Source organism: Cicer arietinum, chromosome 6 (assembly GCF_000331145.2).
Source record: "Cicer arietinum cultivar CDC Frontier isolate Library 1 chromosome 6, Cicar.CDCFrontier_v2.0, whole genome shotgun sequence".
NCBI classification, from domain to species: domain Eukaryota; kingdom Viridiplantae; phylum Streptophyta; class Magnoliopsida; order Fabales; family Fabaceae; genus Cicer; species Cicer arietinum.
This window is the reverse complement of record NC_021165.2, coordinates 1064201-1090018: the sequence shown is the minus strand read 5'-3', so window position 1 is coordinate 1090018 and position 25818 is coordinate 1064201. Positions and strand designations below refer to the sequence as shown.

The 25818-nt window shown below is 33.8% G+C and overlaps 4 protein-coding genes across 7 annotated transcripts; 3 read left to right on the top strand and 1 right to left on the bottom strand.

The window, feature by feature from the left end:
- The first annotated feature begins 337 nt into the window (after window positions 1–337).
- LOC101514928 (thylakoid lumenal 15 kDa protein 1, chloroplastic) lies at window positions 338–3210 on the top strand. Its single transcript, XM_004503114.4, has 7 exons — window positions 338–600; window positions 908–1003; window positions 1132–1204; window positions 1308–1369; window positions 2357–2438; window positions 2774–2834; window positions 2921–3210. The coding sequence occupies exons 1-7, from the start codon at window positions 397–399 to the stop codon at window positions 2970–2972; spliced, it is 630 nt and encodes a 209-aa protein (XP_004503171.1). The 5' UTR covers window positions 338–396; the 3' UTR covers window positions 2973–3210.
- Window positions 3211–5928: 2718 nt separating this feature from the next.
- On the top strand, window positions 5929–12736 carry LOC101514159 (ARF guanine-nucleotide exchange factor GNOM-like). Of its 2 annotated transcripts, XM_073370427.1 has the most exons (4): window positions 5929–6244; window positions 6343–6445; window positions 6834–7631; window positions 8622–12736. In XM_073370427.1, exons 3-4 carry the CDS (start codon window positions 6891–6893, stop codon window positions 12297–12299), a joined length of 4419 nt encoding a protein of 1472 aa, XP_073226528.1. In that variant the 5' UTR covers window positions 5929–6244; window positions 6343–6445; window positions 6834–6890; the 3' UTR covers window positions 12300–12736. The 2 variants fall into 2 exon arrangements, with proteins under 2 accessions (XP_073226528.1, XP_004503168.1); XM_004503111.4 differs by lacking the exon at window positions 6343–6445 and having other exon boundaries at window positions 5930–6244.
- A 1255-nt stretch (window positions 12737–13991) lies between these two features.
- LOC101513813 (ARF guanine-nucleotide exchange factor GNOM-like) lies at window positions 13992–20182 on the top strand. The gene is made up of 3 exons (XM_004503110.4): window positions 13992–14204; window positions 14688–15465; window positions 16114–20182. The coding sequence occupies exons 2-3, from the start codon at window positions 14725–14727 to the stop codon at window positions 19792–19794; spliced, it is 4422 nt and encodes a 1473-aa protein (XP_004503167.1). The 5' UTR covers window positions 13992–14204; window positions 14688–14724; the 3' UTR covers window positions 19795–20182.
- Window positions 20183–21029: 847 nt separating this feature from the next.
- On the bottom strand, window positions 21030–25412 carry LOC101513286 (uncharacterized). 3 transcript variants are annotated; one of them, XM_004503108.4, is made up of 5 exons: window positions 25059–25412; window positions 24789–24891; window positions 22301–23144; window positions 21587–22117; window positions 21030–21295 (listed from the first exon to the last, which is right to left on the bottom strand). In XM_004503108.4, coding segments are annotated over exons 2-5 (1485 nt in total). In that variant the 5' UTR covers window positions 24791–24891; window positions 25059–25412; the 3' UTR covers window positions 21030–21187. The 3 variants fall into 3 exon arrangements, with proteins under 3 accessions (XP_004503165.1, XP_004503166.1, XP_012571999.1); XM_004503109.4 differs by having other exon boundaries at window positions 24796–24891; window positions 25059–25411; XM_012716545.3 differs by lacking the exons at window positions 24789–24891; window positions 25059–25412 and adding an exon at window positions 23258–23445.
- Between the last annotated feature and the right edge of the window lie 406 nt (window positions 25413–25818).

The window sequence follows — 25818 nt, the reverse complement described above, 5'->3', positions numbered from 1 at the left end:
TGAACTCAATCACTTGTTTGAGCTACTTCACTTTTATATTAATAATTTATATTATAATAACATTTTAATTTTATATTCTATACATTAATATGATAATCAATCCCCACAATCTGTACTACGCAATAAATTCGAAGATGGAGATAAGCTAAGTCCAATCTTATCAATATTAATTATACTTTTTTATAGAAAAACAAAATTATGTTCTTACAAACTATTTTCATAATTTAAATATAAATTTATGATCAAGTATATAATGTAAATTTAATTTATGAAGTACAAGTACAAGATCGTATGTATACCGTTGGGAATACATCGGAATAAAAAAAGAAACATTATCCAAGAATTAAAGATACGCATGATAGGTGGAGTTGTATCTGTAATTGTAATTGCAAGGGAATGGCTCTTTTTCTCAACAATGTTGCCTTCTCTTCCACTCACAAACCTCTCTTGAGGTCAACACCTTCCATTTCAAATCCCAAGCAAAACCTCCAAATCTCTCAAAAACTCACATTTTCATTGGCTGAATCCGTCTCTAGTGCCACCCTCGTTGCTCTTCTCTCTGCTTCTCTCTTCTTTGTTCATCCTGCACTGGCATTCAAGGTTTATACTTCCTCTACACTCAATTATTACCAAATGTCTATTTATCTATTCAAATTTTTTTTAAGTTATTATTCCTAAAATACCCTTTAATTCATTCCTTAATATTATTAGGAGATCATAACTATTATAATTAGGAGTATGTTACTAAATTTATTTCCTTTTTTAAATGCATTTGACTAATAGCATTGATAAGTTTTAGCTTATAGTTTTTAGTGCTACATAGATTTTTAGATGAGAATTTCAACCCCATTTGTTCAAGTTTTATTCTTGTTTGGTTAACAAGTAGTGGGGATGGTGGTGAATGCAGGGTGGAGGGCCATATGGGCAAGGAGTTACTAGGGGACAAGATCTTTCTGGGAAGGATTTCAGTGGGAAGACACTCATCAAGCAAGACTTCAAAACGGTGTAATTTTTTCTTCTTCTTTTCTTTAAGAAAAAAATAATTATGTTGATTTGATGAAGGGGTTGGTCAAATTGTTTTATTTAGATCAAAATGTAACATGTTATCTTATTATTACTGATGGGGTACAGTCCATACTGAGACAAGCCAATTTTAAAGGTGCAAAATTGTTAGGTGCTAGCTTCTTTGACGCTGATTTAACAGGTTTGTCCAACACCAAAATAGTAATAAAAATGAATGTAGTATAAACATAAGGATGGTTTATCATTTACCATTTACATTCAATATCTCCCTCACCCGTTGTCAGGTGCTGATCTTTCGGATGCTGATCTTAGAAGTGCAGATTTTTCCCTGGCAAATGTGACAAAGGTGAACTATTTTTTCATGTATTGATATGGTGGTACATGTTCATTATGCTAGGATATAATGGGGATTTATTAAATAGTTTCTTATTTCCTGATGATATTGCCCTTACATCACTATGCTACAGCTTATTAGTATAAGAGCTGTCCTTTGTTCTGTTAAGCCTTGCCTCAAAATTTAGCTTAATGGCAGTGACTAAAAGTAGGTAACTCTCATGACTAGTTATACAAGATATGCTTGTCAATATGAAAGTTTTCATCTATGAAGAAAGATGAGAGAAACAGTGAGAACTCATTATCACAATCAAAATTCATTTTTAGTATATATAGAAATCTGAATACCATTGGGGTTATATATTACTTCAATTATACCTAAAAACCTAACTAACTAATTTTGCTAACTTACTTATAACTAAGTAACTACCATCAACAACTTTTATTCTTCTAATATAAAAAACATGCAATGCCTTTATTCAACCATCTAATCAATTGCTCTGTCCCTTTGTTACATTATTTGAAAAGGAGCATAGATAAATGTTCCAAATAGATGGTATGAATTCAATATAAATGACCAAACTGAAGGTTTGAGGGATATAAGAGTGCATGCAGATGAATCTGTTCTTGATCACTATTAAAGAATGTGAGGGGAATCTTGATCTGGCACCTCATGCGAGGCTGATTTTGTATAACATATATTGTGACATACCACATCTCTCTTTACGTGCTTATGATTACGACATAGAAGTTAGAGACATGTTATTATAAAATTTTGTGACAGATCATCAGCATAAACTTTAGCTAGCTATAATTAGACAGTATGGTAAATTGTATATCAAGATGATCAGAAGGGTAAGGAAGTAGATTATTTGGTGCTAACAGCTTCGAGTATTATTTTAGTTGAAGCTGAAAAAGTGACTCAATTCACTGTAATTAATGGATTTTTTCTTCTGCCATTGTCTCAATTTGGTCATGTTGGCACTACCACTTTCTGCAGGTAAATTTGAGCAATGCTAACTTGGAAGGTGCACTTGTAACGGGAAATACATCTTTTAAGGGATCAACTATTACAGGCGCTGGTATGTACTATTCTACTATTGGATTTTCAGAGGAAATTTGATTTTCAAAGAGAGTGCTTATCTACTATTGGTATGACTGGTGTTTAATTAACTAATTGATGATTCTGTTTATTAATTAAAAGGCAGATTATTGACATATAACTATTCTTAGAGAGAAAGAAGAGAGCGTGCAAGAGACAGAGAGGAAAAACCATGGAAAGCGAGTTCATTGGGAAAAACTGTCCATATATTTGCACTATAAGAGTGGAGATTTATAGTTTTTTAAAGAAATTTGATGTTAGTAACACGATATGATGAATTAACAACGCTTTGCCTATTATCTTGTTCTGAGCCAGATTTCACTGATGTGCCACTAAGAGAAGATCAACGCGAATACCTCTGCAAAGTTGCCGATGGGTAAGATTAAATGTGTAAAAGACGTTAATTTTGATGTCTAAATATGTATGCTTCATCAGTAACTATGAAGTTGTTTTTGGTGACAGGGTGAACCCAACAACTGGAAATGCAACGCGTGAGACATTGCTGTGCAATTAGTACTCCATTGCCGAGTATCAAACTGTAACTTTTGAATTTATTAAATAAATTATTTCATTAAAGTCAAATATAGTGTATATCATGTCAAAGGTGAGGTTATCTTTCCACTATGAAAGAAAATAAAATGTTGTGTTGCATGTTAGGTGTCATAGATCATTCCTTGATTCGTAACCTTGTCATCCCTTCTGATGATTTGTTAATCACCTAATATGTATTATAATTGATTATTTTATACTCACTATAATGGAAAGTTCAACACAATAATTTTAATACACATGAAAGGAGAAGTGTCCTGCCTGCCCAACAAGAAAAGGGAAAGTGGACTACCTTTGGAAATAATGGCTTGAAGATATGTTTGGATCAGTCGAATAGGATGGAATGGAGTGAAACAAAATTTAAAAAATGAATACAATTCCATTTCATTTCATTCCACTCCTTTTTAACCTATATTGTCAATTCAATCATATGTTTTGTGATCAGTAATATAATAGATCTTCAAGTTTTCTGCCGAGTATAAAATGGACTGAAACCTATCTCATGGAAGCTAATGAAGTAATGTAGAGAGAAAGGGGAGAATGAGAAAACAGAATGAAGCAAATGGTTTCATTACTTTAAATTTGAAATTTTTACATCACTCATTGCTATATATAGAAGTCGATACAGTTAAGACCATAACTAACTGTCGCAGGTGCTGGATTCTTTGTGATGTTCACTTCTAGTGCTCCTCATAACATACTCTAATAGCCCCCTCAAAGTCAAAGTGGTTACACTTTGAGTTTGGGGCGAACCTCTTCAAATGAAGTTGATGGTGGTGACTTGTGAATGAATTCAATTCACATGTTGGTCACATGAAGGACAACTAGAGACTTAGACAGTACCTGTTTCAAGGCAAAATGAATGTCCTATTCCATGTGCTTTGTACAAGCATGCAAAACTAGAACAGCAATGAGGTTGTCACATAACAACATATAAGAGTGTGAAAAGGAACATGTAGTTCAATCATGAGAGATTGTAGCCATGTGTGCCATTTGTGGTATTCAGCATTACATCAGTACTTGGGCGTGTCACCAATAATAATTGTTGATACAGAGCTCACCTATCGCATCAATCTATTAGCTTAAAACAAATTTGATTATCTTTTAAATGATTCAATAAAGTAAAGCTATTTGGTTAATGACTTTAAATATTTTTTTATGAGAGAATAGGGGCAATCCAGAAGAAAAAAATTGAAGACCATAGGAGGCAACAAAACTTTTAATCATTCAACAAGGGGCATGAAGCAAGAGGAGCAAATTCGAAATGGCACGTACTTAATACTCTTTGAAATAGCATTTGAGTTTACAGCGTATACTTTATTATTATTTTTTCTCATTTTATCTGTGCTATTTCACTAAAATTCGTACTCTATCGTTGGTTGAATAAAACAAAATTCAAACTCCACATATTATATACAAAACTTATATGAACATGACATAATATTTATGTCGTATTACTTCATTTAATAAACATATATAGAAATAAGGATTACATTTAAAAAGTTAACATTCTAATTATTAATGTGATATATATTTTAATATAAATAAAATATTAAAATCATAATCATTTTAAAAGAAATAATATGCATGAAAAATAACAATTTGCATTATCAAGTTGTTAGACGTCAATGGTTAATGTGTTTTAATTAAAATTAAATAAGGTTAGATGTCATTGGTTAATGTGCTTCAATTAAAATTGAATTATTCAAGTAATATTTTGAGTTTTTTTTTTATTTTTTATTTTTTAATAATCTTTTGATTATAATTTACTTATCTCATTTAACCGTATTTTGAATTACTGAATCCTTTTTCTTAGAAATTAAAAGGTTAAAATAAAAAAAATTATATTTATCAGCTATTTTATTTAATTAATAATTTTATCAAAAAACTTTAAATTTAATGAACTGATTTATTGATTAAAAAACTTTATATTAATTAAATTGCTTGATCTTTCCCTTTAAATAAATAAACTATTTTTTTATTAAAAAAAACTATAAACTCAACCATCGTAAAGTATTAGATTTTTTTTTTCTTTCTGAACAACAAACTACAACTACGTTAATATGTTGTAATATATTTTTTCTTTTTGTAAAACAAACGCTTAGACCTTAGTTATGTGGAAAAACACTTTTTTTTCTTTCTAATTTTTTTTATATGATGATTTTTAATTAATATTATTTTTTATCAATAAAAACCGCAATTATAAATCAGTATATAATGATATAAAATGAATATATATAATTAATCATGTTTGTTTTATTTGTTATAAGTCAAAAAAATTAAAAAATGTTAATGTTTAATTTAATCCATTTTTTTATATCACTAATTTTTATTTTATTTTATTGAAATACCACTAATTTTTTAAAAGAATATATACGATTAATATAAATTAATTTTACACATTTATTAATTTTGATAGTTTTATACAGACAATGCAGATCCATGAATTTCATTTTCTAATATATGAAGAGACAGAATATATATAACAATATATACAAATTGGGAAGAAAAAAAGTATACATTTTATATGATGATTTTTAATTAATATTATTTTTTATCAATAAAAACCGCAATTATAAATCAGTATATAATGATATAAAATGAATATATATAATTAATCATGTTTGTTTTATTTGTTATAAGTCAAAAAAATTAAAAAATGTTAATGTTTAATTTAATCCATTTTTTTATATCACTAATTTTTATTTTATTTTATTGAAATACCACTAATTTTTTAAAAGAATATATACGATTAATATAAATTAATTTTACACATTTATTAATTTTGATAGTTTTATACAGACAATGCAGATCCATGAATTTCATTTTCTAATATATGAAGAGACAGAATATATATAACAATATATACAAATTGGGAAGAAAAAAAGTATACAAAAAAAAAAAAAAAAAAACAATATACAAAGTGTAAGAAGCTACGTATGAATATTATTATACGATGATGATGATATGTGAAGCAAACTAGCAAAACAAAAAGTGAAAATAGAGAAAGTAGAGATTGTTGTAGTAATTTGCGATTTGTGATTTGTGAAGGGTATAACACAAACAATTCCAAATCCAAATAACAGAAAGAAAAAACGAGAGAGAGAAAGAGAAAGAAGAAGATCCCAACAACAACAAGAGCAGCGATGGGAGCTTCTCGGAATATGATTTCCAATTCCACACTCCAAACAATGTAACTCAACCAGCTCCGATTTATGCTCCAAACCCACTTTCTCTGTAAGTTTTCATGCTTTCATATTCATTCTCAAGATTTGTCATTGTGGGAATTCAAACTTAAAAAACGTAGTTTTTGTGACCCTTTTGTTGAATTGTAGTTTAATTCCCAAATGGGTTATGCCCAATGGATTAGATCATCGTTACAATCCCAACAACGAAATTGGGTCGATCACAAGGGTCAGATTCAATTTCAGATCTAAGGTTATATCATATATAATTTGTTTAGTTGTTCAATTTTCTTTTTGATTCAATGTGAATCAGTTTGCCTGTGATTCATGGTAAGTTAGAATTGTTTAGTAGTGAAAGGATCTTAGTTTTCTGACCAGTACGTATGGAAAAACATATGTTATGAGAGGAATCAGTTTGTATGTATGATTGCTTACATATTCACTATGTATATGCTTCCTTGATGAATTTCTCAAGATTTTAGAGTTCTAGCAGGTCCTAAGGTCATGTTTCATATGTTCGTACTTTGCATATTTTTTGAATTTGAATAACTTGTGTTACTCATGCTTCATTGGAGTTATTAACATGTGGGGGAATCCTTATCACTCTACTTATTGGTTTCTTTTTGCATTGCTTTTCCTAGGGTTTTTGTTCATCTCTGCATTCGTCTAGTAAATGAAAAGCCGATCCTTTTGTCAAAATGGGACATCTAAAGATGCAAATGCCAACTGGTGTCAATGGAATAGAGGATCAATATGAACAATGTGGTTTTGGATATCCTAACAAAACTACTATAGCATGCATGATCAATGCAGAAATCGGTTCTGTTTTGGCCGTCATGCGAAGAAATGTTAGATGGGGAGTTCATTATATGTCAGATGATGACCAATCAGAGCACTTCCTCGTTCAGTCTTTGAAAACGCTGAGAAGGCAAATTTTCTCATGGCAGAATCCATGGCATTCCATCAATCCTGCCTTGTATCTTCAACCTTTTCTTGATGTGATTCAATCAGATGAAACCGGCGCACCGATTACTGGTGTTGCTCTGTCATCAGTTTACAAGATCTTAACTCTGGACGTGATTGATCAAAGCACCGTCAATGTTGTCGATACTATGGATTTGGTGGTTGATGCTGTCACAAGTTGCAGATTTGAGGTGACTGATCCTGGATCAGAAGAAGTGGTATTAATGAAGATTTTACAAGTTCTTCTAGCATGTGTGAAGAGTAGAGCATCAGTAATACTTAGTAACCAACACATTTGCACCATAGTGAATACTTGCTTCCGTATTGTTCATCAAGCAGGAACCAAAGGGGAGCTGTTGCAGCGGATAGCTCGATACACAATGCATGAACTTGTTAGGTGTATATTCTTTCACCTTCAAGAGATTGACATTGCAGAGCATGCATTGATAAATGGGAGCTCTACTTCAAAACAAGAGGTATTAGATGTGTTTTACCTTTGTCCCTTTTAGTTGCAATATGCACTTTTTCATGTGATTATTTTGAGTTGTTAGGAAGGAAAAATGGAGACTTACAAAATGTGAAAATTGTTGTAGAAGAAAATTTCCTTAGTTTTTACTCTACTTATATTATTGTATTATATATATATATATATATGCAAATTTCAATTTCCATTAATTTATGTATGCTGCTAATCTTGAAGAGTTAAATACATGTAGTGTTTGAATAGCTTATTCTTTACTCCCTCCGGTCTTGACTATAAGCAAAAATAACTAACTTCATAGTTATAAAGAAATTTAGTTAAATTCAATTAATCTTCTTGGTCTCCTAAAACATATAACTGTATTCTCAAAAGTGCCCTTCATTGGATCTTGTTCCATAAGAATAAAAGAATCATTGAAGAATGAGACTTATATCAATTGAAGGGTATTTTAGGATACACATCATTAAATTGAGTGACATTAAGTTACATTTAATTCTATTTGAGACTAAAAATATGAGTACTTTTTTGTTTATATTCGAGACTGGGGTAGTATGTGGATCTTTAGTCCAAAGTACAGCTTAAAATGAAATAATGAACTTAAACCTCCCTTCCTGCTTTACCCTCAGATGCAGGACAGCAAAAATAAGAAAGGGGGTTAGGTAGATGACCAAGAATTCTTCTAGGTTATTTAGAACTTACAAGGAAAGAAGGAAAAACCTTTGTAATAATAATATTTATTAAAAAAAAGTGAAGTTGTATCAAAATTGTATATACTCCCTGGTTGTCTTGCTTCACCTTCATGTATCTCATATAAAAGAAGAGAGAAATGCTGAATATTCTCAAGATGCGTGTGTGATTACTGGTTAGGGGTGGAGAGTCGTCTCAGCAGATTACTACAATTTAAGAATGCTGAACTTTAAGAGCCAGGGAAAGACATGCATAAGTTCGTAAATATGTATTTTTATGTACTTTTTTTTTTTTGCAGACTTGTGAGCTAAATGATGAGCATGCTTCGGCAAGCAGACAATATGAAAATGGGAGCCTGAATTCTGCATATGATGGTCAACCATCATACATGAGCCTTGCTTCCAGAACTTCACCAGTTGTTACAGAAACTGTAATGCCAGAAAACACAACTATTGCTAGCAGTGACAAGGAGAGTGATCTACAAGAATTGCAGCTCATGACTGAACCATATGGAGTTCCCTGTATGGTGGAAATATTTCACTTCTTGTGTTCCTTGTTGAATGTTGTTGAGCATATGGGAATGAATCCTAAATCAAACACACTAACATTTGATGAAGATGTACCTCTTTTTGCCTTAACTTTGATTAATTCAGCCATTGAGTTGGGAGGGCCTTCCTTTCGTCATCACCCCAGATTGCTGAGTTTAATTCAAGATGAAGTGTTCCACATTCTTATGCAATTCGGTTTGTCAATGAGCCCACTCGTACTTTCATTGGTGTGTAGCATTGTTCTCAATTTGTATCACCATCTTCGTACAGAACTCAAATTACAGCTAGAAGCATTTTTTTCTTGTGTTATTTTGAGGCTTGCACAAAGCAAATATGGGGCTTCATATCAGCAACAGGAGGTTTTGATGGAGGCACTTGTCGATTTGTGCAGACAAAAGACATTCATGGTGGAGATGTATGTTAACTTTGATTGTGACATTACTTGCAGTAATGTCTTTGAAGATATTGCTAATTTGTTGTCCAAAAGTGCTTTTCCTGTTAATAATCCATTATCTTCCATGCATATTCTTGCTTTGGATGGTCTTATTGCTGTAGTGCAGGGAATGGCCGATAGGATAGGCAATGGATTTGTCGGTTCGGAAAACTCTCCTGTGAACTTTGAAGAGTACACACCATTCTGGCTGGAACAGTGTGAAAATTTTGGTGATCCAAATGATTGGGTTCCTTTTATCCGCCGAAGAAAGTACTTCAAGAGAAGATTGATGATTGGAGCTGATCACTTCAATCGTGATGCTAAGAAAGGCCTTGAGTTTCTCCAAGGAACACATCTTTTGCCTGACAAACTTGATCCCCAAAGTGTTGCCTGCATTTTGAGATTCACCGCTGGGTTGGATAAGAATGTCATTGGTGATTACTTAGGAAATCATGATGAATTCTGTGTTCAGGTTCTTCGAGAATTTGCTAGAACATTTGATTTCCAAGATATGACCTTAGACACAGCCCTGCGTATATTTTTGGAGACTTTTAGGCTGCCTGGAGAATCACAGAAGATACATAGGGTGCTTGAAGCTTTCTCTGAGAGATATTATGAACAGTCACCGCATATCCTAGCTAACAAGGATGCTGCTCTTGTGTTGTCATACTCAATTATAATGCTTAATACAGATCAGCACAATGTGCAGGTCAAAAAGAAGATGACAGAAGCAGATTTTATCAGGAATAATAGGCTTATAAATGGCGGCAGTGATCTACCTCGAGAATTTCTGTCAGAGATTTACCATTCAATTTGTAAGAATGAAATCCGCACAACCCCTGAATCAGGCTTTGGATCTCCTGGAATGACCCCAAGTCAATGGATTTCTCTAATACACAAGTCGAAAAAAACTGCTCCATACATTGTATCTGATTCCAGAGCATACCTGGATTATGATATGTTTGTTATATTGTCAGGCCCAACAATTGCTGCCGTTTCTGTGGTATTTGATAATGCTGAAAATGAAGAGGTATATCAAACATGTATAGATGGATTCTTAGCTATTGCGAAGATATCAGCTTACTATCATCTTGAAAATGTTCTTGATGATCTGATTGTGTGTCTCTGTAAGTTCTTCACCATTTTGGATCCATTATCAGTTGAGGAATCTGTCCTAGCCTTTGGAGATGACACAAAAGCACGATTGGTAACTGAGACAGTTTTCACTATTGCAAGTAGGTATGGTGATTACATCCGCACCGGGTGGAGGAATATTCTTGATTGCATCTTAAGATTGCACAAGTTAGGTCTTCTTCCTACTCATTTGGCCAGCGATGCAGTTGACGAGTCAGATATTTCTACAGAAACTGGACACGGGAAACTTAAATCAAAATCTTTATCATCAACTCATCTTCATTCTATTAGTACTCCAAAGAGATCCTCAGGGTTATTGAGCAGGTTTAGTCAACTATTATCTCTCAGCACCGACGAGCCAAGAACAATACCAACCGAAGAACAACTGGCCGCTCATCAGCAAGCCGTACAAACAATTCAAAAGTGTCACATCAACAGCATATTCACTGAAAGTAAATTCCTTCAGGCTGAATCCCTATTGCAGCTGGTAAGATCACTCATCATCGCTGGGGCTCAATCTCAGAAGGGGAACAAGATATCTCAAGGTGAAGAATCTTCGGTTTTCTGCCTGGAGTTACTGGTAGCAATCACTCTGAATAACAGGGATAGGATTGGGCTTCTATGGAAGGGTGTTTATGAACACATATTCAATATTGTTAAATCAACTGTGATGCCTTGTGTGCTAGTAGAAAAGGCTGTTTTCGGACTTCTAAGGATTTGCCATCGCTTACTTCCCTATAAAGAGAACATGGCTGATGAACTTTTGAAGTCCCTGCAACTGATCTTGAAGCTTGATGCACTGGTTGCAGATGCATACTACGAGCAGATTACACAGGAAGTCAGTCGCCTTGTTAAGGCAAATGCGTCTCGTATTAGATCTCATTTAGGATGGCGGACAATTACATCGCTTCTTTCTGTCACCGCTAGACACCTGGAAGCATCAGAGGTTGGATTTGCTACGCTTTCGTTCATTATGTCTGATGGAACTCACTTGCTCCCTGCAAATTATATTCTCTGTATAGATGCCGCGAGGCAGTTTGCCGAGTCTCATGTAGGACTGGTGGGTCGGTCCATTGTTTCGCTAGATCTTATGGCAGGTTCTTTTAATTGTTTACAAAAGTGGACTAGTGATGCAAAGCAAGCGGCGAAAGAAGAGGAAGTGGAAAAGATGTTGAAGGATATTGGGGAAATGTGGTTGAGGTTATTACAAGGATTAAGGAAAGTATGCTTGGACCAAAGAGAGGAGGTTCGAAATCACGCGCTGTTATCTTTGCAAAAGTGCATGACAGAAGCTGTTGGGACTCATCTCCCATGTGATTTGTGGTTACAGTGTTTTGATCAGGTGATCTTCACCTTGTTGGATGACCTGCTCGATATTGCTCAGGTGAACTCTCAGAAGAACTACCGAAACATCGAAGAAACGCTGATTCTTGCGTTGAAGCTCTTATTTAAAGTTTTTCTTGAATTACTCAAAGAGCTATCGCAACTGGAAGCCTTCTGCAAACTATGGGTGGGTGTGTTAATCCATGCGGAAAAATATGCGAAGGTGAAAATTAGAGGAAAGAGAAGTGAGAAGCTTCAATTGGTTGTTCCCGAGCTTGTGAAGAATGCGTTGGTCGTTATGAAATCAAAGGGAATACTAGTGGAGAGCAGTGGTTTAGAGGAAAATAGTTTGTGGGAAGTGACATGGCTACATGTGAAGAATATAGATCCCTCATTGCAGTCTGACGTGTTCCAAGAGCACGATTCAGAACAGTTGCAGCAAAAGCAGATTGAAACAGTTGGAGATTTAGAACATGATGCAAACATTTCTGTTCCTTCAAATGAAAAACTTGACCAAGATGGTGCTGGTATTGGTTAATTCTTCAGGATTTAACATCTTTATTATGAAGTGAAGTTACATTCATATGGTATTCCATTTTTCCCATATAAATTATTTGCCCCGGGGTCTCTTGTTAGTATACTAGTGAGATTTTTTGTTGGAAATATGTTATACATAGGAATAGTTTGAGAGATTATTTTTTACTTGTTGTTGGGTGCTTCTAATATATACACATCCTCTCTTCTACCCCCATGAAGCTGTTTGTTAACTGCAAATTTTCCTCAAATTTAGTTTTAGTATTATCTTGTTAAATTGTACAGAACTCTAAATTGTTGTCTTCGCTGCTACATGTATTTTACTCTGGCTTTTTTGAGTTTATTTAAAATTTGGTTAAAATTAAAAACAAACACACAGTACAATCTATAGGTTTCTGATAGGTCCATATATGTAATATTTATTTATTGACGAATAAGAAATGTATGTTCCAACTTCTCCATATTGCAACGGTCTATATTCAATCTTCAATATTTATAAAACTTTTTAGTTTTTATCAAATTTTGACTTTTGACAAATGAAAGGTTAAATGTTTCTTTGAATGAATTAAATTTTATTATTTACTCAATTTTCTTTATTTACTATCCTCACATTTTAAAAAAAATATCTCAATAATAAATTTACATTTTATCAATATTCAGTGCCATCCTCAAACTTGCATTATCTAGATATTAACTTTGACTAATTGATGCCTAGAGAGTGCATATAATGAGTTATAATTATCATTTACAACATGCAAGTGAGATAGTAAGACACTAACATTTAAAAGTTTAGGCACTACACTTCATACTTAGAGAGAGATAATCGCTATAATAAACACATAAAAAAAAATAAAATTAAACAACTTATACTAATTATTAGGATATAATTGATTGGGATCGACACGTTATGTAGGATACCACATCGAATTACGACTCAAAATCCAAATGTTTCCTTTCGATGTTGATGAAGTTGAAGTAGAAGTGAGCAACTCACAACACACAAGAAAAAGAATGTTGTAGAACATTAATTCATGTGTTGTTTATTAACAATAGTTATTATGATTAAATTAATGCAAATAAATGATGAATGAAACACTTCTATCGGATGAGTTGGAAATTATATAATAATTATTTGATTTATTTTATTATTACATCTAAAAAATTATGACTCTACTTATATTCGAGGTAATTAGAAGAAAAAACAAGATTGAATTATTTAATTTTAATGAAACGGGAAAGAAAAGAGAATAAATGTGAATTTAATTTTTTTTTAATATTAAATAAATTTTAATTTTTCGACTTAACTATTAGTATAATATATCAATTATTGTGATGTTTAATCTAGTTAAAGAAACATAATTCACAAAAGATCGATTACGTTTGTTTGATCAATTCTATAGTCACGTATTAATAAAGTTACAATTTGAAAATTAAATTCTAAAATAAGTGATAAGTTTGAAACTTTTAAATAAATGGATTAATATTTTTCAATTTGTCCAAACTTAAATTCAATTTTTTTTTCTTTTAATTTTATTGATTATCAATTTAATTAATATAATCATAATGAGAAGACGTTGTAAAATACTCAAATTATTGCTCTTATATTATTAATATTTGACCGTGTGCAAAACTGCAAAGTAATTGATAGTAATCCCAAGCTCAATTCACTTCACTTCCTTTTTATTGTTCACAACTAATTATTAATGATAAATAATAAAACCCTAAATGAAGGAAACTCAGCAACTCCATCAAATCAATAAAAAAGGAAAAAGAAATGGAGTGTTGTACCACAAACAGGTTGGATTGGAGTCTCACCGATCTCAACTCCCCGTAAAAAGCTTCAATCTGTCCGGAAAACGCCGCCGGAGGTGCTTCTCGCCCGCCTCAAACACTGACAAACTCCATCCAGGTTTTTTTTTTCTTTCTTTTTTAGCATTTTCCTTCCATCTCCTAGTTCGCGCGCGAGGATGCGATTCCAGCGCGATTTTCGTAAACGCACCGGTGATGGAATTGCGTCGCAGCAGATCACAGCTCCACTCTGCACCGCAATTCCACTATTGCGCGCGATTCACAACATAGGACTCTCTTTTGACTTCATACAAGACTTTGTTGAATGAATGTTTGACTTACTCACGCTGAGTATAAATTATGAGTTTAATAGCAGACAAAGTAAAATAGTTTTATAATCTAACTGCATTGTGCCAAAATGATGATCCATGATTTACATTGTCGATATGTAATAGTTATTGTTGCTAGATTATGAATTATGATTAAACGTATTTGTAAATCATTTGCTTTGTTGAAAACCTTTCTATTTATTGTATCTTTAAACTTCATAGAAGACTTTTGTTGTTCATATCAGCATTTTATTGTGTTGTTGAACCTCTACCAGATTCTTGCGCTACCGTGCAAAGAATAATATTGTGAAAATGGGACGTCTAAAGCTGCAACCGGGTATCAATTCAATAGAGGAGGAGGAACCTGAAGAATGTGATGCTGCCTGTCCTAATAGAACAACTTTATCGTGCATGATAAATTCAGAAGTTGGCGCTGTTTTGGCAGTCATGAGAAGAAATGTGAGGTGGGGAAGTCGTTATATGTCAGGCGATGATCATTTGGAACACACTCTTATTCAGTCTTTCAAGGCATTAAGGAGACAGATCTTTTCATGGAACCACCATCAATGGCAAGCTATCAACCCCACCCTGTATCTACTGCCTTTTCTAGATGTAATTCGGTCTGATGAAACCGGTGCGGCAATTACAGGTGTTGCTTTGTCGTCTGTTTACAAGATCTTGACTCTTGATGTGATTGATCAAAATGCTGTCAATGTTGAGGAGGCCATGCATTTGGTGGTTGATGCTGTCACTAGCTGCAGATTTGAGGTCACTGATTCTTCTTCAGAAGAGGTTGTTTTAATAAAGATACTACAAGTTCTCCTAGCGTGTATGAAAAGTAAAGCGTCTGTAATGCTGAGTAACCAACATGTTTGCACCATAGTGAATACTTGTTTTCGTATAGTTCATCAAGCTGGAAACAAAGGTGAGTCTTTGCAACAGATATCACGGTACACAATGCACGAACTTGTTAGGTGTATTTTCTCCCACCTTCAAGATGTTGACAACACAGACCATGCATTGGTTAATGGAAGCTCTAATTTGAAACAGGAGGTATGAGCATAATTTTACCTTTATTTTCTTTTAGTTGTCTGTAGTTGGTATTGTGAAAAAACGTCTTTATGAATAGTTAAGTTACTGATCCTGACACTTAGATAGTCAAATTTTCCAACATTCAAAGGGAATCTGTTAAATGTTTTGCCTAAAAATTACAGTTTTGGGTGGAGGGATGGATCCAGAAAACTATGAGAGGAGGTAACAATAATAATAATAATAATAATAATAATAATAATTATTATTATTATTATTATTATTATTATTAATTATTTATAAAAATTGGATTAGTAAAAATAACCAGAAAATAAAATATTTAAAATGATATTGCATATTCATATGTAAAAGATATTTCTATATTATTATTATTATTGTAACTTATAGTAAACAGACACATATGAATATGTAAAGTAGAAAACACAACAAAAAATCACCTACTAGTTTATAATGAGAATCATGTATGAATGTGGATATTATTTTAATTTTAATATAGTATTCCATAAAAACAAAACATATAGTAGTAATGTATGTTTAGGGAGGCTTCAGTCAACAATTGCTTCCCTCTATTCGCCTCTGTTTGGGTTGTGAGGATCATAATATTTATGATATTTCTATATAAATATTTGCATTTGTTGTTTATTTGTGCAGATTGGAGGCCTAAATAACGAGTATGCTTTTGGAAGTAGAAAGTTGGAGAATGGAAGCATGAGTTCTGAATATGATAATCAGCCGCTACCCACAAACGTTGCTCCAAATGCTGCAAGTGTTGTGACAGTAACTATGATGGATGAAAACACAGCCATAGCTCTTACTGGCAAGGAGGGTGTATCATATGACATGCATCTCATGACTGAACCATATGGTGTTCCTTGTATGGTGGAAATATTTCACTTCTTGTGTTCATTACTGAACGTTACTGAGAATATGGAACTGGGTCCTAGATCAAACACTATAGCATTTGATGAAGATGTACCCCTCTTTGCTTTAACATTAATCAATTCGGCAATAGAACTTGGAGGGCCTTCTATTCACCGTCACCCAAGGTTGCTAAGCTCAATTCAGGATGAGCTTTTTCATAATCTGATGCAATTTGGTTTGTCAGTGAGTCCTCTTATACTTTCAATGGTGTGTAGCATTGTTCTCAATCTGTATCATCATCTTCGTACTGAACTCAAGTTACAACTAGAAGCATTTTTTTCTTGTATCATTTTGAGACTTGCACAAAGCAGATATGGGGCTTCATATCAGCAGCAAGAAGTAGCCATGGAAGCCCTTGTTGACTTCTGCAGGCAAAAGACATTTATGGTTGATATGTATGCTAACTTTGATAGTGACATAACTTGCAGTAATGTCTTTGAAGACCTTGCTAATTTGTTGTCAAGAAGTGCTTTTCCTGTGAACTGTCCATTGTCTGCCATGCATATTCTTGCTTTGGATGGTCTTATTGCTGTTATACAGGGAATGGCCGAAAGGATATCCAATGGATCTGCAAGCTCAGAATATTCTCCAGTGAATCTTGAAGAGTATATTCCATTCTGGATGGTTAAATGTGAAAATTATGGCGATCCAAATCATTGGGTCCCTTTCACCCGCCGCAGAAAGTACATAAAGAGAAGATTGATGATTGGTGCTGACCACTTTAATCGTGATCCTAAGAAAGGTCTGGAGTTTCTCCAGGGAACACATCTTTTGCCTGACAAACTTGATCCCCAAAGTGTTGCTTGCTTTTTCAGATACACTGCTGGGTTGGATAAGAATCTTGTTGGTGATTTTCTTGGGAATCATGATGAATTTTGTGTTCAGGTTCTTCATGAATTTGCCGGAACATTTGATTTCCAAGATATGAACTTAGACACAGCCCTTCGTCTATTTCTGGAGACTTTCAGACTTCCTGGAGAGTCACAAAAGATACATCGGGTGCTTGAAGCTTTCTCTGAGAGATACTATGAACAGTCACCACATATCCTAGCTAACAAGGACGCTGCTCTTGTGTTATCATACTCGATGATAATGCTTAATACAGACCAGCACAATGTGCAGGTTAAAAAGAAGATGACAGAAGATGATTTTATCCGAAATAATAGGCATATAAATGGTGGCAGTGATCTTCCTCGAAAATTCTTATCAGAGATTTACCATTCAATTTGTAAGAATGAAATCCGCACAACCCCTGAACAAGGTGTTGGGTTTCCTGAAATGACACCAAGTCGATGGATCGATCTAATGCATAAATCAAAGAAAACAGCCCCATTTATTGTATCTGGTTCAAAGGCTTACCTTGATCATGATATGTTTGCCATAATGTCTGGCCCAACGATTGCTGCGATCTCTGTTGTATTTGATCATGCCGAACATGAAGAGGTATACCAAACATGTATGGATGGATTCCTAGCTATTGCTAAGATTTCTGCTTGCCATCATCTTGAAGATGTTCTTGATGATCTGGTAGTGTCACTTTGTAAGTTCACTACACTTTTAAACCCATCACTGGTTGAGGAACCAGTCCTTGCCTTTGGAGATGACATGAAAGCAAGAATGGCAACTGTAACAGTATTCACTATTGCAAATAGGTATGGTGATTACATACGCACAGGTTGGAGAAATATTCTTGATTGCATCTTAAGATTGCACAAGCTAGGTCTTCTTCCTGCCCGTGTTGCCAGTGATGCAGCTGATGAGTCAGAGCTTTCTGCTGAAACTGTTCATGGCAAGCCGATTTTGAATTCTTTATCTTCGGCTCATATGCAATCTATTGGCACACCAAGGAGATCCTCCGGATTGATGGGTAGGTTTAGTCAACTCTTATCTCTTGACACTGAGGAGCCAAGATCACAACCTACTGAACAACAACTTGCTGCTCATCAGCGTACTCTTCAAACAATACAGAAGTGTCACATTGACAGCATATTCACCGAGAGTAAATTTCTGCAAGCTAAATCTCTTGAACAGCTTGCAAGGGCGCTTATTTGGGCCGCAGGTCGACCTCAAAAAGTGAACAGCACGCCTGAGGATGAAGATACAGCAGTTTTCTGCCTGGAGTTGCTGATTGCAATCACTTTGAATAACAGGGATAGAATAGCGATTCTCTGGCCGGGTGTATACGACCACATATCAAATATTGTTCAGTCGACTGTAATGCCCTGTGCCTTAGTAGAGAAGGCTGTTTTTGGACTCCTACGGATTTGCCAGCGATTGCTCCCCTACAAGGAAAACATTGCTGATGACCTTTTGAGATCTTTGCAACTTGTCTTAAAGCTTGATGCCCGGGTTGCTGATGCTTACTGTGAACAGATTACTCAGGAAATCAGCCGCCTTGTGAAGGCAAATGCTTCTCACATACGATCCCAGTTAGGATGGCGTGCAATTACGTCACTACTTTCCATCACTGCTAGGCACATAGAAGCATCTGAGGCTGGGTTTGATGCACTTATTTTCATAATGTCTGATGGTGCCCACTTGCTTCCAGCTAATTATGTTATCTGTGTAGACACTGCAAGGCAGTTTGCTGAGTCTCGTGTTGGCCAAGCCGAGCGATCTGTGCGGGCACTAGATCTCATGACAGGGTCTGTCAATTGCTTGACCCAGTGGACTAGTGAGGCTAAGGAAGCAATGGATGAGGAGCAAATGTCTAAGTTGTCCAAGGACATTGGAGACATGTGGTTGATACTAGGACAGGGTCTAAGGAAAGTGTGTTTAGACCAGAGAGAGGAGGTAAGAAATCATGCTTTATTATCTTTGCAGAAGTGCTTGACAGGAGCAGATGGCATTTATCTCCCATATGGTAAGTGGTTAGAGTGTTTTGATCTTGTGATCTTCACTGTGCTTGATGATCTTCTTGAGATTTCACAGGGACACTCTCAGAAGGACTACCGCAATATGGAAGGCACCCTTATCTTAGCAGTGAAGCTCTTGTCCAGAGTTTTTCTTCAATTACTCCTAGTTCTATCACAATTAACAACCTTCTGCAAGCTATGGTTAGGTGTACTGACCAGAATGGAAAAATATATGAAGGTGAAGGTTAGGGGGAAAAGAAGTGAGAAGCTTCAAGAAACAGTTCCGGACCTGCTTAAAAACTCGTTGCTTGCTATGAAGATGAGGGGTATACTAGCACAGAGGAGTGCATTGGGTGGTGATAGTCTTTGGGAATTAACTTGGCTTCACGTGAATAACATTTCACCATCATTGCAACTTGAGGTATTCCCAGAGCATGATTCTGAACATTTGCAGCACAAAGAGGGTGAATCAGTAGGAGGTTTGATGCATGATGAAAAGGTTTCTGTTCCTTCAAGTGATATCGCTAGCCGTGAAGACCCTGGCATGGTTGGTTAATGAGATTCAGTGCTGTTTCAACTTTAATGGGTTTTTCTGTTCATACCCATACACACGTTCCTTGAAGTTAAAAAAAAAATAATGATTATTCAAAATATTGTGGATCATACTCGCGTGTTAATTTTGTTTTGCTACCGGTGGATACAGATGTATTACGACAAGAAATCTCAGGCAAAGACAGGGCAAGTTCATCTAAAATTACATTTTCATCTGTCTGTCTGGCATTTCCACCTTATCATGTCTTCCATAGAAGCTTCTTGTTAAGAGTTAGTTAAATTAGGTTTGTTAGTATGTTGTTATTAAATAGTTAAATGTGTTGTATTAATGAAAAAGTAGTTAATTGTGTTGTATCAATGAGCAATGCTGTCAAATTTGACAGTCCACGATAGACTCTTGGAGGGCTTGAAGACTTGATTTGTAAACTCTTGCAAAATATAAAAAATAACATTAAAAAAACATGCAGAGGACATACATAATAGAGCATCCAGATATAAAAATAACATTAAAAAACATGTAAAAGATTTATACACCAAAAATAAAAATAATTCAACATCCCAATTGTTAACTCCATAGAACATAAAAATTAGAACATCAATTAAATTACATAGAACTTCCTATAACATAGAACATCAAAAATTAAATTCCAACCCTCCTATAAAATTTTATCCTCCATCATAAACATCAAACTCTTCTCCATATGAAACATATTCTTCAACATTATTAGAAGTTGGACTGCTTGAACTTCCACCTAATTCAACATTGCCGCCAATACCATCAGTTTGCTCAATACAATTAGTTTGCTCAACATTGGTTCCATCAAGTTGCTGAACACTGGTACCATCAGTTTGCTCATTTGCTACTCTACTTGTTAACTTTAAATTGTAAATGGCACAAACTAAGCTATTCGTCTTTTGTTGATGCAACCTAAATCCTCTCTTTGGTATCGATCTAGAAAATAAATAAAAAATGGAAGTTTCATGATTACCTAGCATTCAATATATCTAAACAACAAAAGTTCAAATTTAGAAAGAAAAAAAGAAAACATAATAATCCAATTACCATTTTCCATTTGAAGTGGAATTTCAAATATTATATGTCCCGCAAAAGAAAGACAAAATTCGGATTCTCTTCCCGGAGTCTTAAAACATGTTCCTAAACGAAGGAATAGAAAAGCCAGAATATGGAAATAGAGAAAAAAACAATACATGTTTCTATAATATCTACGGCAATACATAAAAGTGAAAAACTTTCTAGGACATTTATTTATTAAAAGTTGAGGTTATATAGATAATTTGAGATTTGACAATTATATTTGTACATATGTAAAAATGTTAGTGTCCAAACCTACAAGACTAACTTAACTTTTACAGTAATATACAAGTATAACTGATCTCTAAATAGTAATTGTTTCTTGAGCTCTGCACTTCCTAATTCTAATATGCACACTGCCATCCTTTATGCTTCCACCATCCATAAGTTGACAGCATTGCCGATGCGGTACCTGATTTATAACAGTCAAATCAAATTATTATCAATTTAAAAGCAATACTTAAACTCTAATGCTACAGAAATTACAATAATAGTCAGGCAAGTGTTGTCAAATTCTGCCATGCAACGGTGTTATAGTCTGCTATAGCTGCTATTTGACAATATTTTGTATTAAATAGCGTATTGCAGAACAACAACGATTTGTTCAAATTCTGCTAAACTAGAGCACTATATAACCACTATTTAACAAAGTTGGTTCGAGTACATTAGCCTTAATGATTAAAAATTTGAGAGAGAGTAGTACATTTTTCCAATATCCTGGATCAAGCATCAAGGCAGAAACTTTAATTATCTGCACTTCTCCATCTGCTCTCTTGCATGTCTTCTCTTCCTTGTCTACATATCTCTTATAGGTAGTAACACTTCCAGTGCTCACCTTTCTAACCTGGTCCAGAAAAAATATAGTCGGCTGCTGGCATAAGTCAGAGTTCATCGGTCGAGTATTAAATGTGAAAGGACCATCACTCGAACTTCTCCACGTTTGAAACGTCTGCAATGGCATCTGCAAATCCGCTGTTATCAACAATGATGTATAGATTTGTATTGTGTAACCCCACGAAATAGATATCGACCATTTACGCAGATGATCATAACAAATACTTTGCTGCACAATTCTGGCAGGGTCAAGGTGGTATGCACTGATGAGCTTTCGCAACGAATGCATTTGACTGTGGTCCGGAAACAACGAGTTCAATTGATCAAGGTGATGGAGTGACACAAGTGGTGCCATAGGGTGTGCAGCTAAAAGACCATATGGATTCCCATGTATGTCAAGCTGAAAGAAAAATACCATAAAAACAGTAAATTTCTCATAGATGGACTGGTACAATGATTTACAACATTTATTAAAGATTTCCATACACTCAACTTTGAAGTATATAGAAAGGGAAGGGAGTGACACAAAGGGAAATAAACAAAATTTAGATCAAATACATGTACTTTTTTGTTTATAGTATACCTGATGAAATCCGCTTTCTCTGGTAAGAGGTACTCCTAATTCATTTACACAGGCCCAAACTCTTTGATCAGAACCATAAAAATAAAAGTATCTATGAAGACAAGAATCCATTATTTTGGCTAGTCTAGCTGCTAATGCATAACTAATTGCAAATCCCCCACCACCAAAAGCCATATCATAAGAATGCATCAAATCTTGTTCAACACTCTCAGAATTCCCACCAATATAATACAATTGACTGTGATCATATTTTCCCAAAACATTTACTAAATTCTCGGTGAAAAACACTGTATCATCATCTCCCATTACAAACCACCTAACATTTGGCAAACCAAGTCTAAAGCTCTCATAAACTATCCGAGCTATCCGAACCGCGGACGCAGAGTGCAAGTGCTTGAACTGAGTCCAGCCATGTGAGATTTTATATGGAATTAACATGTCATCACGCTGCAAAATATTTGGTCTCTTGTCAAGCCAAACAAAACCTCTACAAGTGTTTGGATTCCACCAAAGCTTGCCGTAGTTGCTTCGGTCATGCCACGTGTTTGCCGAACCAGCAATGCCGAATACAATATGAGTGATGTTTGTTGGTACACTATTGTCAATGTCAATAGCAGAAACATTTTGTACAACATGTAAATGCTCCGGTAATGGAAACCATCTGTCCGGCTTAGTGAATGATGAATGGAGAGCAAGTGAAATGAATGCAATAAGGCATATAACTATGCCAACCCTTATTGAGATTGAAATCATGTCTCCAAGTTTTTCTGGTATAAAAGGTAATCTTGGTACTTTAAGAGAGTCATGACAAGGTTCCAACCGATCTTGATTCATCTTCCTCACCCTGTTACATTTGATAACAAAAGAATCAGCAAGAATTCAGACATATATAATTATTTTTCATTCAATTAGTCAAAGTAACCATAACAAACAAAGAAAGGGTGTATTTGATCTTGCATTCTGAATTTTCTGAAGAATCTTTATCAGTGTAGGCCAGAAAAGTTGATAATCTAATTCTTATCAGTGGATGCACCAACCATTTATATTATGTTTTGGTAGTATAAAAAATCTATACCACTAACTAGTCACAACAAACCAAACTCAAGTACCTTTAATAAATCATTTTAATATATCTAGTGGTCATATATATAAAGCATTACACTCTCTTTAATATTGGACCTATTGCATCTCATAATGGCTCAACTGAATAGTTAAAGGATGCCCTTATAAAACAAAGACTCGTATAATCAAAATACTTTGTTTTTTAATTACAAATTTGTAATTAAGCATTAATGACTTTTAAGATTTATAAAAAATATTTTTATATAAAAAAAATCAGTCAAAAATGATTTATAAAAAAATAGATTTTTAAACAGTCTCTTCATTTTTTTAAGCAAAAATTCCTAAAACAAAACCCTCCTGAACCTACATGCTAAAACTTACTCAAATACAATAAAAACCAGTTAACTAAAAAAACAAGTAACCAAGTACTTTTATTTTATTTTTTAAAAAGACAAAATCTTTAGCACTAAATATCAATCAAAATGACATAATTAATTAAATTCCATAACTCTAAGTTGACTTGGCTCTCCCATGTGAATATTGTTTTAAGGGTAGACAAGTGAATATTGGAACATGATATTCTCATATTTCTAAAATGGACCTGAGATGTTGACTATACTATTTGAAATCTACCCACCACACCCAAACACAAAAATATAAAGAAAAACGGTACTCCATTAATGACAGTGGTTAAGACATTTATGATAAAATTTCTTCTTATTTTGTTTATTTTCCACATTTTTCGCTATATACATCTATGATGAATAATTTGAAGCCTCTTCTCTTGTACCAACAAATGAAAAATACACATTAGAAGGTAAAATAAGTAAGTGCCAGTAATATTACCTTTTTAAAAAAAAAAAGTAATATTACCCTTTTGATCACCACAATTCACATCTTAACATAGGGTTTAGGGTTAGATCAATCTATATATTAATTTCTGCTCTAATCACTTAAACTGTGTATTCTTACATTAAGTCAATTTATACTTCAAAACGAGTCAATTTAATTTTGACCAAAGACAAACAATGAGAAAATCAAAACATTTTTTTGGCTTCCTAAACCTGTGGGAAAATAAGAACGAGAATTTTGTAAAAAAGATTAAAGAATTTTGACAAAGTTAGAACAGGTCAATTTAATTTTGACAAAGAATTTTGCAGATTCTGAATGGATAAACAGAATCAAATGAAGCAAGTTTATTCAAACTAATCAATTCAATTCAAAGACAAGCCAAAACAGGAAATCAATTTTCACAACTTCATCAAGCTTTTGTTGTGTAGCCTCTAAGATTATGAATCTAAATAATCATGAATTTTGCTTAAACATCACATAAAACTCAATAATTTATCAAATTCTGCCCCCCAAAAAAGTAATAAGATGATGATATTTGCAAAAACAAAAATCCTTCAAATAATCAGATACTCACATCGTACCTTGGCACCAATCGAAATTGTATACTTTATATGATGATTCTGCTACTCTTCTTTGAATACAAGTTATGATCTTTTTTATTGCAACCTGTTCTGCCTCTGCAATAAATAAATAAACAAAATGTTGTTAAAAATTCCCCACAAAAAAGGTGCAAACTTTAACATAAAGGAATGAATGACAATGACCCAGATGAAGAATATGAAGAAGAAAATGATAACGATGAAGAAGATTAAGAAATAAAAAAATGGGTCTATGATCAGCGTACTCCATCAGCAGAAGAGGTTGGATTCTGCATTTTTCAGAAATATTTTCCTCTTCCTCCTTCTTTCTTTTTTTTTTTTTTCTTTTTTTTTTATATTTTATTTTTCAGGTTTAATTTGTTGTGCTGCAGAATGGTGGGAGAAGAATGGCACAATATTGTTAGGACCTTGTTGGTACAATTTATGGAACATGATGGTCATGTCCAATGTTTGCATGCATATGCATGTATAATGATGCATTCATATACAGTTATCAGAAATTTCCAAAAAATTCCTAAGCTCGAGGAAATTTCTTTGGAAAGTTTATTGTTTTATTTAAAATATATCTTTATTTATGAATGATATTTTTCGAATAAGTTAATGGTTTTATGTCCCCCACTTAAAATAGAGGGTTAATATATTCCGACAGATAGAAGTGGTTTGAAGTATAGTGGTCATAATCATGTACAAATGTCAATTTAAATTAGGTCGTTTAGCTTTTCCTTTTAATTTTTGCATCATCCATCCACCGTTCTGTATTTGGCCCAATTCCATGTATTTGGGATTTTTGGTCTTTCACGAAATTGGGATACACTTGGATTTCAATTCAACGATTTCATAAATTTGATTTTTTTTAATCATGAAAACTTGGATGTGTTTAGAGTTGAAAATCCGAATTAGTTATATACTTATATACTCTATCTAAATCTAAATCAATAGAATTTAATTCTGAAATGTTATTTCATAAAAAGTAAGAAACTTATTTTAAAATGCAATTTTACTTGC